This window comes from Misgurnus anguillicaudatus, chromosome 21, assembly GCF_027580225.2.
Source record: "Misgurnus anguillicaudatus chromosome 21, ASM2758022v2, whole genome shotgun sequence".
Taxonomy (NCBI): Eukaryota; Metazoa; Chordata; class Actinopteri; order Cypriniformes; family Cobitidae; genus Misgurnus; species Misgurnus anguillicaudatus.
In genome coordinates, this window is record NC_073357.2 from 60888470 (window position 1) to 60902251 (window position 13782).

A 13782-nucleotide genomic window follows, 5' to 3' on the forward strand; every position below is an offset into this window, starting at 1 on the left:
AGATGATGTCTTAATTGAAGAGAAGCACTCAACGGGTTTGGTTGATGTCTTATTTTCTGAAGACTGTTTGGGTATACATATGTGTGGTTTTGCATATGTACGCACACTGTAACTATAACTCTAATTCGTCTTTGAAGCAACACTTAACTAAATAAATACAGCTGCTGAATTCTTCTCACATGCACTGCGTCTCCCTTCCTGATCTGCGAGTTAACTCCTCCTCCCGTGGCGATATCACAGCTATGCCGAACACTCTGATTGATCAGAATCATTCACGACTCAAAGACAACTGAGGCTTTTGTACGCTGTTCTTTCATTTGATATATTGTATTTTTATAGATTTAAAGAAGAACATTTTCTGGAAGGCATTAAACTTTTGTGAAAATCATCAAAAATGCTGCCACTGGCTGGAAACTTTTTTTTAAATGCTGGCGGGGACTTTTACCATGTTTAAGTGCTATAATTGGGTCCCCAGTGCTTCTATCAACCTAGAAAAATAACACTAACCAGACAACCAAATGCCACCATAACCACAAAAATAAATAAATAAACCCACACGATCATCGTTTTCGTGATCGATCATCGATGCCACGTCCGAGTTCACAATACTCGTGCCCATCTCTAATAAGCGTTACATAAATTACAATTTCACATGATGTATGTTAAACAGATGTTTCAGAAATGTTTTTCAGCTATAGATCACATAAATGAAGATGTTTGTCTTTTTTCCTTTCATTGTAGCATACAAGACACCTGTAGGCTGGATTTATTACAATGGCAGTCAGTATTTCATTAATCTTGAGCGGCACCCTATGGAAGATGCTCGTGCCTTCTGTAAGAAGAATCATGCTGATCTTGTTGTCATTACTGGTGAAGCTGAGAGGAAGATGTTATTTAAACGGGTAAAATAAAATACTGACAATGCTTTTCAGTTGTACACTTTACATGAATCTAAATTTTCTTTATATGGTTGTAACACTCGTGTTTTAAGGTTTTGAGGTTTTAAGGTTTGGCCTGCCCCAACCCACCACTGTTTCTATTTTACAACCCGCACCGCCCCGCACCCGCGACCATTAAAATAGACACACTAGGCATTTGTAATGTAAATAAAAGGGGCTTTTTTCAGCCTAAAAGTGTTTGGAAACAGCCATTAGATTACATCGCCCTGTAAACTGGCAACAACATATGCGAATTAACCATAGAAACCAGCATGGTCATATTAATATAGAGATAGGATAATGATAAAACTTTTCAACATCTACAAAGCAGCGTTGGTATTATCTATTCACAAATCTCTACCTTACTTTCTCCCGCAGATCGTCTATCATCTTTGATTTCTCTGTTTGTTTTGTTGTTGTGGCTGGCAGCGGGAGCAACTTGGCGCTTCTGTGACGCCAAAGGTTTGGGGATATCAAGTTACGTTGTGCAAGTTATGTTGCAGAAGTTACATTGCCACATAGGCCTACGTAATTTAACCTTATCAAAGAACTTAATAAAATATAAATATATATATTCCCATATATTTAATAAATATTCCTGTTTCAATAATTTACTCTGTTCTAACCTCAACTTTGACAAATTAACACACATGCGTATCTTTTTCAATGCGAACGCACAAAGCGGATTTGAACAGTTGCGATACACAATATGGACAGTGACTCTGTCAAATTGGATATGCACCAAAATCAGATTCGGACTGACAGTGTGAACAAGGTCGTAGTCTTGATAAAGAGGCTGCAAATTGCAGGGAACGTGTCACACTTCATGTGTTGTCGTTTTCAAAGAAGCAAAAAAACCTTAAGATGAACTGTTGGCTAATTCCTTAGTGTGGTCCAAAGCAGTGGCGAAGCCAGAAATGTTCAAGTGGATGGGCCTTTATAAAACAGGGTGGGCAAAGCATAGAATCTACATAAACTGGGGGCGTGCACAACAAAGTGTTTCCGCCCGTGGCCAGCGTATGTTTTTTTCCCAATGGAAGCGCAGCTTTTTTCAAAACAGCCAGCAGCTGTCCGTTTTTTTGCGCTGTGGTCGAAAAATATTCAACTTTGGGGGAAAAGCTCAGCTCGTCAATGTAAGTTCTCACACGGCCGTTCAATCACAGTGGACGAAGGGCGGGACAAATATCACAACAACCAGCCGGCTCACAGCTCAAGTATCACAGAAACCAAAGCGCTTGGCTGAAAAAACAACTGGCATTCGGCGTCCTCCAGGCGTTTTCAGCTGCGTTTAAAAGCTCTGGTGTGCACGCTACTGTCACCAGGTGACGATTTGTGAGGGCGGAACCAAAAGTATGGAAGATGGGTTCCGCCCGACGATGGTTCCGCCCGGACGACTGATTCCAAGCACCGGAATTTCCGGGGTTTCCCCGAGGGCGAAATCAGGCCATATTATGCACAGGTGTGAGCGATTAATGCAGCGATTGCTGATAGGCCAATGAAGAGGGAAAGTAGAGTATAAAAAGACCTTTGAAAACTCAAACAGGGTGCTTTTTGGTGCATTTTGATCGCCGCTGTGCAGGTCTGTCTGTGTGCTGTACACTGTTCCCTTAGGGAAGAAAGCGGAAGCCGTCAACGGTGAAACCAGAAGAAAGTAGAGGAGAGGTGACTGGGTGAAGTTTACCTATTGTAACTACATGACAGGATCAAGTCAACTGTAAGAGAGCTACGGAGCATTGTGGGGATCTGGACACGTGAGTACAGCATACAGCTTTGCAAGTGTGGTGTAACAAAGTGTACCCAAAGCGGGTTGTGAGTGTGCTATTTTGTAACGGACCTACGGGAAGGAAAACGTAGGCGAGCCGGGAGCTAGCATTGAAGGCGAGCGGGAGATCTCTTTCTGGAGTTAACCCCGACTTCACGTGAGTACCTCTACTATTGTCATATGGAGTATGTTTGCTGCCAGTCTGTGTGTCTAAACTAGGGTTGGGAGTTTTCTCGAACGAGCGACCGGCCCCACCGGACGAGTACAGGGTGGGCGAGCTGAGCGGGGCGCAGACGACACGGCGAAGAGGTCCCACGGCCACTATTACAACCCCCTCCTTTCTAGCGTGAGAGATAGCATCCAACGAATCCCCTCCCAGGGGCCCTGGCCAAGCTGGGCACCTTTTTTAGTCACGTAAATGTGCGAAGATTGCTGTGGGTGAGTCTGAACTTTACTTTGTGGGTGTGTGCACTAAGACTTGCAGTGTGTGCTGTGTTGGTAAAAATAGGTGCCGCCCTCAGTCCAGACGTATCCGTGGGAGGTTACCAGCGCGTTGTGGTCATCCCAGTGAAAGGAGAGGTAACCCATAAAGTGGGTCATTATTTAGTGCAGTTGCATGCACATCCACCATTTTCATACGGAGCCTCTTCAAGAGTTCGCCCCAGTCCAGTACCCCCAGTACCAGAGAGGAGGGGGGAACTAGGGAAGCGTTCAGGCCCGTACGCATCGTACCCGGCATTCCTTGTGTGCAGCTGGCGCCCTGAAAATCCACTGCCCCCCCGGGAAACGTGTTGGGTGAGACGACCATAAAACCCCTTACCTCTGTCTGAGATACCTTACTTGTGTGGTGTAACTTACCTCTGTCCTCCAGCACGCTTTGAAGAGGAACGTAAAGTCCCAGTATATTAAACCTCTTACCTCTGTTTGAAATACCTTACCTGTGTGGTGTAACTTACCTCTGTCCCCCAGCACGCTTTGAAGAGGAACGTGGAGTCCCAGTGTATTGAACCTCTTACCTCTGTTTGAGATACCCTACCTGTGTGGTGTAACTTACCTCTGCCCTCCAGCACGCTTTGAAGAGGAACGTAAAGTCCCAGGGTATTAAACCTCTTACCTCTGTTTGAAATACCTTACCTGTGTGGTGGAACTTACCTCTGTCCCCCAGCACGCTTTGAAGAGGAACGTAAAGTCCCCGTGTATTAAACCTCTTACCTCTGTTTGAAATACCTTACCTGTGTGGTGTAACTTACCTCTGTCCCCCAACACGCTTTGAAGAGGAACGTGGAGTCCCCGTGTATTAAACCCCTTACCTCTGTCTGAGATACCTTACCTGTGTGGTGTAACTTACCTCTGTCCTCCAGCACGCTTTGAAGAGGAATGTAAAGTCCCAGTGTATTAAGCCTCTTACCTCTGTTTGAAATACCTTACCTGTGTGGTGTAACTTACCTCTGTCCCCCAGCATGCTTTGAAGAGGAACGGCAAGCCTCAGTTTATGCAACCCCTTACCTCTGTCTGGATTACCTTACCTGCGGACTTAACCTACCTTTGTCCCCAGTACGGCCCGAAGAGGAATGCCAAGTTCCAGCTGGTAAAATACCTACCTCTGTGTGAAGTTCTCACCCGTGTTGCACGTCCCACGTCTGCTTTTAGTTCTGGCCGGGAGGAGGCCCGAGGAGTACGCCAGTGACCTTAAGGGGCGAGAGAAGAAACAAACATCTCAGACCATTGACAGTAACAGGTACCGAAGAAATATCCAACCCAGCACTAATTTGTCCTTCCTGGAGACCAGAAGAAGAAGCTGCTTTTAACTGCCATTTCCCCTTTTTCCCCTACCTTTTTAAATATTTAATAAAGTTGTGTTTTAATTATAGTATACTTGTCTGTCTGGTCATTGGGGTGGTCTTGGGAACCTCCTCGAGGTGGAAACTAGGAAGGGGCGTGACCCTTTTTGCTATCTCGGGTCCGCTCCGACCTGTGACACTACCTAAGTCAAGTTACCTTGATGCCATGCAGGCAGCACAATGTTTCAAGGGGAAAATTATAAAACAACCTATAAATAACCAACAATAGCTTGTCTACAGTATATGGGCAGGTGGGGCTGTGCCTGTTTTATACAGTCTATGGGCAGTGCCCCACCAAATTATTAATCCACTTGAAAACACAGAACTCAATATAAACTGAATTAGTAACGGAATCAGTTTTTCGCGCAAAGAAAAGCAGAAATACATTTCTCAGATGAGCATTTATCATCGATGAGCGTAATATGTTTTATACAATATGTGGTGAAGAACAGTCTTTCAACACAGGATGAAGTCATTGTCAAAGTAATAAGTGCTCATTTAATTTTGTTGACGTTTGAAAAGATGTCCTCAGTAATCCAACATTTCCATGAGGGATGAAAAAGTCTCTGTCTCCAAAAACAGACAACAGCAGATGTCATCGTGGAAAGGCTGTTATACTCAATGATTTGCGACTCGCTATTTTCAAATTCAGTTCAATCGCGCTTAGGCGGAACAATGACTGACGAATCATATTCAACGTTTCATGTTGACAAGCGTGTGCACCTATAGGGCAAAAGAAAACTGCGAAACTGCCCGAACATGCAAACTTGCACTTAAATTTTATATTTTAATTATATTTATAATTTTATTACATATCTGAAATTATAGTGTGATAAGACGTCTATTCGTAGTACTATTATTTTTTTTTGTTAAATTATTTACACATTTGTCTGGAAAATGGCCTTCTGATTGGGTGGGCCACAACTCAAAGTGGGTGGGCCCGCCCAGGCCCACCCGTAGCTTCGCCACTGGTCCAACGGCTGCAGAATAAATAACATTTAAATTAAACTGGCCATCAGCGCAATTCAATTGGTTTGGTAAGAACAAGGGAAAATAAAATGAAGTGATCTCTAAAAAATAAGTACTTTTTGACTGTAAATAAAATTATAAGGAGTAAAAAGTTTTTTTCTCTTAATGTAGTTAAGTAAAAGTGTTGATTTTTAACTGTACTCAAGTAAAGTAAAAATCCCCCAAAAAATAATACTTAAGTACAGTAATCAAGTAAAATTACTCAAGTACTTTACACCTCTGTGCATCTTCATGTCTTTGAAGCAGCTGCAGAGATTGAAACAGTATCTAAAGATGTGATTATAAAGTGTTTTCCACATAGACATCTGAGATGTATTATCTGATGTATTTTACAGATAAAGGGTGAAGGATATGAAAATGACTACTATATTGGGATGACTGTAGATTTTGACAAATCATTTAAGTGAGTATGAAGGACCAGGACGCAGGATGATAAACTAGGACCGAATAAGCAAACAATACACTGTAACAACCTTTCATTGAGTATGGTGGTAATAAGTTCAATAAAACTACATTGGTGCTGTATTTTGTAAATCTGTAGTTGGGTGGACGGTTCACCTGTTGTGTACACTGCATGGAATCCAAATCAACCAAATTTCGCCAACAATGATGAGAACTGTGTGACCATTGACAAGAACACGGGTAAGAACTTCTCATCAGCAACAAATAAACTTAATCTTGTTTATTTTTATTTAATGTTAACTATGAAATAGTTTATGTACACATTATGTGATAGATAACATGTATATGTTTCTGTAGGATTCTGGAATGATGTTAATTGTGGTTATTCGTTACCATCGATCTGTAAAAGAAGTGCTGATTTTGTCAACACCACCATGTCTCCAACCACTGTAGCACCGGGCGGCTGCCCTCCTGAATGGACTCTGTTCAAAGGAAAAGTAAGAACCATTACTGTCCAAAAACACCAAAACAGAGAATCTGGACTAATAAAACTGTGAAAAACACACTGAGTTATTCAGTATTTTCTTCTTCCAACAACAATGAAATCCTTCATCTCATAATTTGGCGAACACATCAAATTTCTCTGCCATTTCTTTTCCTTGCTTTAATTCTGATTGTTTGTGTTTCCAAATAGTGTTACAAGATTTTCGATAAGATGAAGATGAAGTGGCATAAAGCACGAGATCACTGCATTTCACATGGAGGCACTCTGGTGTCCATTCGGAGTCACACAGAGCAATGTGAGTACTAATGCTGTTAGGAATGGGCACGAGTACTCGAACGTGGCATCGATGATCGATCTCGAAAATGATGATCATGTGGGTTTATTTATTTATCGTGGTTATGGTGGCATATGGATCTCTGGTTAGCATTACAAGGCCTGTGGTAGTAAAGACTGGGTCTGAAGATGCGTGTTTGACGTCGTGTTGAGCTACGCAGACCGGCGTATGACATAAGATTACCATGCATGATTCAAAAACAAACAGATAATTCTGCGCACCGGCCACGCGGCAACCCGACGATCTCATCGATCCTGTGAAGCCGGCCACACCTCACATCACTGAGGCACTATGGTTTAAAAGGATGCCGTGATTTTCGGAAATACAGACAGTCAGGTGCAAAATGTACAGCGCCGTCAAAAGTTCAATGGTTTATCATCTCTCATTTAAACATCAAATGTCAAGAGATACCAGAGAGCCATACAAGCATTACATCTTGACTGAGAACAGGTAAGAGGACGACACAACACAGCTAATCGCTAAAATTATAGCAAAAGACTTCAAGCTGCTTAATGTTATGAAGCTTGTGCTTTGACTGGACATGTTTAAAAGCGCACTGTTTCACTTCATTACACAGCTTTTCCTGTTAGAGGTTTCTGTTAAAAACATTTAATTAATAATCTAGTACGTTTTCATTATTTTGTCAAAGTTTTCTCAAAAGTAAGTTTTATTTCAGTGTTTTTAATAAAAATATTTTAATTTTCACCATGACGTGTATGCTCTGCCCCTTTGATTGCCCCGCCCCCAGTTAATCGAGTACTCGTTCTTCAGACCTATGGATTAATCGAAATGAAAAAATTAGATAAATGTAAGCATTAGAAATTTTCTTTTTTTGTGTGTTTTCAGCATTTCTTACAACTCTGATGCTCAGATCTACTGATGATGTGTGGATCGGTTTAAATGACATCAACATGGAGATGCGCTTTGTGTGGACTGATGGCAAAGGTGTCAAATATACTAACTGGCTCAAAAGTTATCCTTGGGAAAGACACTTCAGTGAAAGAGAGGCAAGTGTGCATGATGTTACTACCAAGTGCAGAGAATAATGTAGCACGTCAAAGCTTCTTTATTCAGCTTCTCTGAATGCAAAAAGTGCTCATATAATTATTGTTATTAAAATGATCAAGTTTTTCATTTTATCAACTTGTTGCATCCTAAAGTCTTTTTGTCTTGTTTGCTGGCATCTTCAGTATGTGCGGTGGTCTTAAAACCTATTAAGCTATGACACGGCCACATAGTTTGCAGCAACTATTTCTGATACTCAATGGTCTTAAACAGTCTAATAGGTCTATTTTTTGAATTTGAACTTGATAGCACAAAAATTTGTTTTCTGTAAGGTTTTCTCCTTATGACACATTACATCCTATGGAAGTACATTTCCGCCACATAAGAAAAAAATATGAAATTATGAAAAGGCATGATTATAACATTAAAATCAAAAATGTTAGTCATAATTTTGAATTTTTTATTATCATTATGCTTTACCGGAGCGTGATTTTTTTTCTTATGTGGCGGAAATTGTTTTCCATACATAACATCAGTGTTCTGAGGACCTGAAAATGTAAATGTTTGAAACAGGGTTTAAACGATACTGTTATGGTCGATGTGTAAACAATACAATGAAAATGGTGACGTCATGGGTACTTGTTCAAACATCACGTGACATCGCTAACTACTGGCCTGGAATAATATAGCATTTATAGTCACAGATCTGAGAAAATTGAGATTGTTTTTGACAGTACTGTTTTCTGTATGTGAAAAAACAAATGTTGTTGTGTAAATTAGGGGTGGGCGATATGACCAAAATCTCCTATCACGATAGGATTCATTTTATATCATGATAACGATATCACGGTAGAGTTTTTTATGTTTTAATAAGGTTCTTCTGTTATTAAAATCTTTAATACCATAAAAATGTTCATAATTTTCACAAAAACCTTATACAAGCATAAAAAGAAGATAAAAACAAACAAAACTCAAGCTCTCTGAAGACAAACAATCAATGATAAAGGAATGATAATAAATAATTATGTATGTTTGTATATATATTTTTTATTTAAGGTAAATAAGTGATTTATTCAAGAGCAGAATAGATTTTCTCTTAATGCTGTTTCATAAACATGAGTGACAGACAGGAGCAAAATTAGGTAACTTCCCCTTTAAGAGCAAAGTCCCGACCCTATGTTACACATGCGTTTTCTCTTTTAGCTGTTTACTTTCTCTCAAGCCCTAAATGGTTGTGTTTATGAGGATACTCGCAAAGACGGGAATTTGAGTGATGCATATATGTATTTAAGGCCAATGACTCTGCAAAAAAGCTCACGAGCTTAATTAGCAGCGGATGCGCGACTTGCGCGCTCCTCACAGACAGAAAGAGCAGCGGTTGCGCGCCTTGCAAGCCCATCACATACAGAAAGAGCGCACGCATATAGATATGTTGTTTGTGTTTCAATGGCTTATAATAGACTGTTTTAAAACTGCGGTGCTTAAATACATGTACAAACGTTACGTTTCCTTGACCACGCGCACAGGAGCGTGACCTCGACAGAGACGATAGTCCAAAATCTCTACCGGATGACAAATTTCTACCGGTTAATTATGTCTACTGGTTTATCGCCCACCCCTAGTGTAAATGTACCCTTAGTACGGTCTGTATTTCACAAACCATTACTGTCATTGGGCCTCATTTATGGAACACGAGCGGAACGATTTAAAGTGTAAATCTTTCATAAAGTCGTTTTGATGTAGATTTTAATGGGATTCGATTTTCGGATTCATGAACATTTCAAAATATTAGTTGGTACGAAAGAAATTTACACCTGCTCCCCACTATGTGTAAATAGTGAGTAAAACATTCAAACATTCTTTATTCTTTTAGACAAACTGATGACACTGCACTCTGATGCATTATGTATCATGATGATACTTTACAAGTTGTTTTGATATGCCTTTTTTCATTTTTTTACTCTTTATTTGGGAAAAACGTCTTTCTTTACACATTAACTTCTCCATTGTTCAGTTGTACAAGTGTGGTTGGTCAATGTAGTGTTTGTGCCACCCAGACCCGGCGCCAGACACAAATTCACGGACGGGCATTTCATTTTTTAGGGGGGGCACAAATGAGAGCAACGTCACTGCAATGCATAATATCATTAGTTATGCATTAAGTGGACAAAAAAACGAGGAAGAACTAACATACCTCTCCATTAACGCAATACGGAGAAGTCGTAAAGATTGGACCTAGCTTACTGAAGCAATCTAAACGCAAATAAAACACGTCGCAGGGCTCGACATCAACGCTTGTCCGGTTAATATCAGAGACAAGTGGATTTTTTAAAAGGCCAAGTGAAAGAGAATTTTACTTGCTCGACCGAACAAGCTGCCTAGTCTGATTAAAAAAACGCCAATAACAATCACCAAAACAGGATGATGATTCTGCATCCTTTAATCAATGGCGACCGAAAGTGCATAATGTAAAAACGCTAAGTTAAACAAATAAGCACAGCAAACACAAAGTGTGTTAACAAAGTGGGTTAAACATACTGCGGTAAAGATGTGGATTTTTTAATAACATGATACAGAGTTAAGCAGCATCACATCACGGTTGAAAATGTGACAGATTTAATGACAGTTCACTACAAGTAATTAATATTAAGCCACTTACATTTTAGACGCAATGTTGACTGTTTTTGTTGTTTCAGCAGCGAAAATAGTGAAAGATAACAGCAGAACCATAACGTGTCAGTCTCACTGCAGGCAGCACTCAATCGTGTCTTAACATTAAGCGGTGGCGCGCTTAGCAAACAACCAAACATTTCCGCGCTCACTACTGACAAACCAATCAAATTCGTTTAAAATATATATATTTTTTAAGTCAGACCAAACACATTTTTATTTTTATTCATGAGTTATATATGTACAAAACAATAACTTTTAATTAATAACAGTGGCCTATTGATAAAAACATGGAGCTGGTGAACAGGTGAAGGGAGACCGCAGGTTCGTCCAGGGCGGGCACTAGTGACTCACAGGGCGGGCCCGGCCCCCTAAAGCCCGCCCATGGCGCCGGGACTGGTGCCACCTCTCTTCTAATGTGATTGGATGGCTATTTATGGGTACTGCATTTTTATAACTGGTAGGCATTTAGCCTATTAGTCTCTTATGCATTAATGCAATATAGTGTCAAACCAAGAATGGAGCACAGGGGATTACGACGTTCTTAGATATGAAATTTGCGTAAATGTAGTGCATAGGTGGGGATTATGCTAATTGTGAATGAGCGTACATGTTTACAAATGATTGGTATTCATTAACATACACCCATTTTACTATCAAATCTGATGTTTATGAAGAATTTTTGAATTCAGAGGGAAGGTTTTGGGAAAGTCCATTTTAGGCAAAAATTACTCTGAATTGACTCATATATTTCTTAAATGACACCCAGTGTGTTTCTATTTATTACATTACATCCCACCTTGTAGCCGCAGCAATCTAAAAAAGATATAGTATAGATTATTAAAGAAATTATATAAAATAATACTGTAAGTTAATTTCAACTGTTTATCTGAACTCTTTCCCATGTAGAGATATGACTGTGGTGTGATGGTTAAACACCCAGAGAAGTCCACTGGTACATGGAAAGTTGGAGACTGTAAAGATGAGAGAGGTTTCGTCTGTAAGAGGAACACAGGTTAGATGAAGACAATACATCACTGCATAAACTGATACTCAATACAATCACATTGATTGAAGAAAACACATGAGTTTATTGGAGACTTGTTGATCTCTTACAGTAGATAATCTGTAAGTATTTTGTTTGTGTTTTAGACTCTCAGCTGTCCGCTCCCATGACCACAGCAGTACCCCAGAAATACTTCAGTCTGGGCAATGATTCATACATGGTCCAGGTGGAGAAGATGAGCTGGGATGAAGCGAGAAGACAGTGTAAAGCTGATGATTCTGATCTTGCGAGTGTACTGGACCCCATCACTCAGGCGTACACCAGCTTCCGAGTCAACAAACTCAAAGAACCTTTGTGGATCGGACTCAACAGTTACCTGGTAATAAAATCTCTGTAACAAATGGCTGGATAGATGCACGACACATACACAGCTCAGTCATCGAACATCCATTTTTTTTCTTTCGATACATCACACTCTATGGTTCTTACTGAACTGGTGTGCCCTCTAGTGTCATGGAGGTTCAATTACATCCCCTCCTTTTAGTCTAAACACCTCTTTTTATTAATCTACATACTTATATACATATAGTTGCATTGTTTTAGAACAAAAATTTCACACATATAAAATTTAACTTTCTTTTCCTAAGCTGGAAGCCAGGGTAGACTGACTGCACATTCCTGCCACCGCTGAAGGGATTATTCTGCCCTTTCTTGACAGCAGGTCTTTCCTATGCTAATTTTTAATTATAAATCCAGTCTTTCTGGTGGACGGGAAATGCTACCCGACCTTGTAACTGTTTCTTGGACATCTTGACGAGTTGGTCCTGGAAGAACTGTAAGATGAGCTCTGTTTCTTCTTAAAGTTCCCATCTCAGTTTCTACCTGATAATACCTGGGTGTTGATGCTTCTCCCTGAACTGTTCCAGTTGTCTTTGAAGTCCTGATCCAGACTTTCTGTCCAGGTATGATGACTGGTAGATCTTTCGCTCTGTGTCTAGACTTGAATGTTTCCGGTTGTTTCTCTTTTAACAGCCTGTCTTTTCTTCTGAACACTTTCAGATCTGGCCATTTTGGTGTGAGAGATTTAGGTGGAACTGGGACCGTTGACCTTATTCTCCTCCCCATCAGAAGTTCAGCTGGCGAGATCCCATGAGCTAATGGAGTCAATCTGTAGGCCAAAAGAGCTCACTGAGGGTCTTGGTTCTTTTTCAACAGCTGTTTTACAGTTCGCACCACCCTCTCTGGCTCAACATTACTTTGAGGGTAACGTGGACTACTTGTGACATGTTCAAAATCGTAGTCTTGAGCAAACTCTGCAAAATCACATAATGCAAACTGTGGACCATTATCCGTCACCAGTGTCTCGGGAATTCCAAACCGGGCAAAAATGACTTTCAACCTTTCCACTGTTGTTGCTGTTATGAGTTTTGGTAAGTTTGCAACCTCAATGTATCTCCAGAGGTAATCAATCACGACCAGATAATGGCCTTCTTCCCATTGAAAGACATCTGCAGCCACTCGTTGCCAGGGTCTTGCTGGTAGCGTAGTCTGCATCAACTGTTCTGTTTTCTGCTGCAAATGCTGACAGCAGATGTCACATCTCCCCACCAACTCCCTTATGTCTCTTATTACACCAGGCCACCATATAGATCGCTATGCTCTCGCAATGCATTTCGTCATTCCTTGGTGACCGTGATGAATTCTCTCTAGCATCTCAGCCCGCATGGGTTTCGGAATCACAAGCAGTTCACCTTTTAGTAAAATCCCATCGGCGACATGGATATCCGCTCTATGAGATGCATGAGATGCTCCGACACTGACTTCTGATGTGCTGGCCAGTCTTTTAATGTATACCGTCTCAACTGTTGGCATATTAGATCCTCGTCCTGCTTTTCCTGAATCTGTTTCAGTTTTGTTTTTGTCGTAGGGATTTGTTGAACTATGAGATCCACAAAAACCTTGCACTCATCCTCCAGTGTGTCGTTTTCTGTTGATTTTTCAGGACCAGCTGGTGCTCGTGACAACATGTCTGCAGTGACCAGTTGTTTTCCAGGGACATGCATGATGTTGTACCTGAATTTGAGCAGCCTCAGTCTGAACCGCAGAATTCTTGGTGGTAAGTCATCAATTGGTCTCTTACCTAACAGAGATATTAGAGGTTTGTGGTCAGTCTCTATCATAAATTCCAATCTCTTCGCAAATGCTTCTTTCTGCTGTGCATCCCATATCCAGGTGCTTTCATTCTTTAACAGGTCTCCGAGAGGTTTTGTGAGAGTCGGCAGATGAGGTG

The 13782-nt window shown here is 40.7% G+C and overlaps 1 protein-coding gene across 1 annotated transcript in view; it reads left to right on the forward strand.

Moving 5' to 3' along the window:
- Positions 1–13782, forward strand: part of LOC141353112 (macrophage mannose receptor 1-like) — a 67102-nt gene that overhangs the window by 40073 nt on the left and 13247 nt on the right. Inside the window, exons 18-25 of the mRNA XM_073859583.1 lie at positions 742–902; positions 5906–5973; positions 6112–6212; positions 6330–6469; positions 6667–6772; positions 7658–7818; positions 11396–11501; positions 11639–11871. Coding sequence (XP_073715684.1) covers positions 742–902; positions 5906–5973; positions 6112–6212; positions 6330–6469; positions 6667–6772; positions 7658–7818; positions 11396–11501; positions 11639–11871 — 1076 coding nt within the window. The remainder of the gene's footprint in view (positions 1–741; positions 903–5905; positions 5974–6111; positions 6213–6329; positions 6470–6666; positions 6773–7657; positions 7819–11395; positions 11502–11638; positions 11872–13782) is intronic.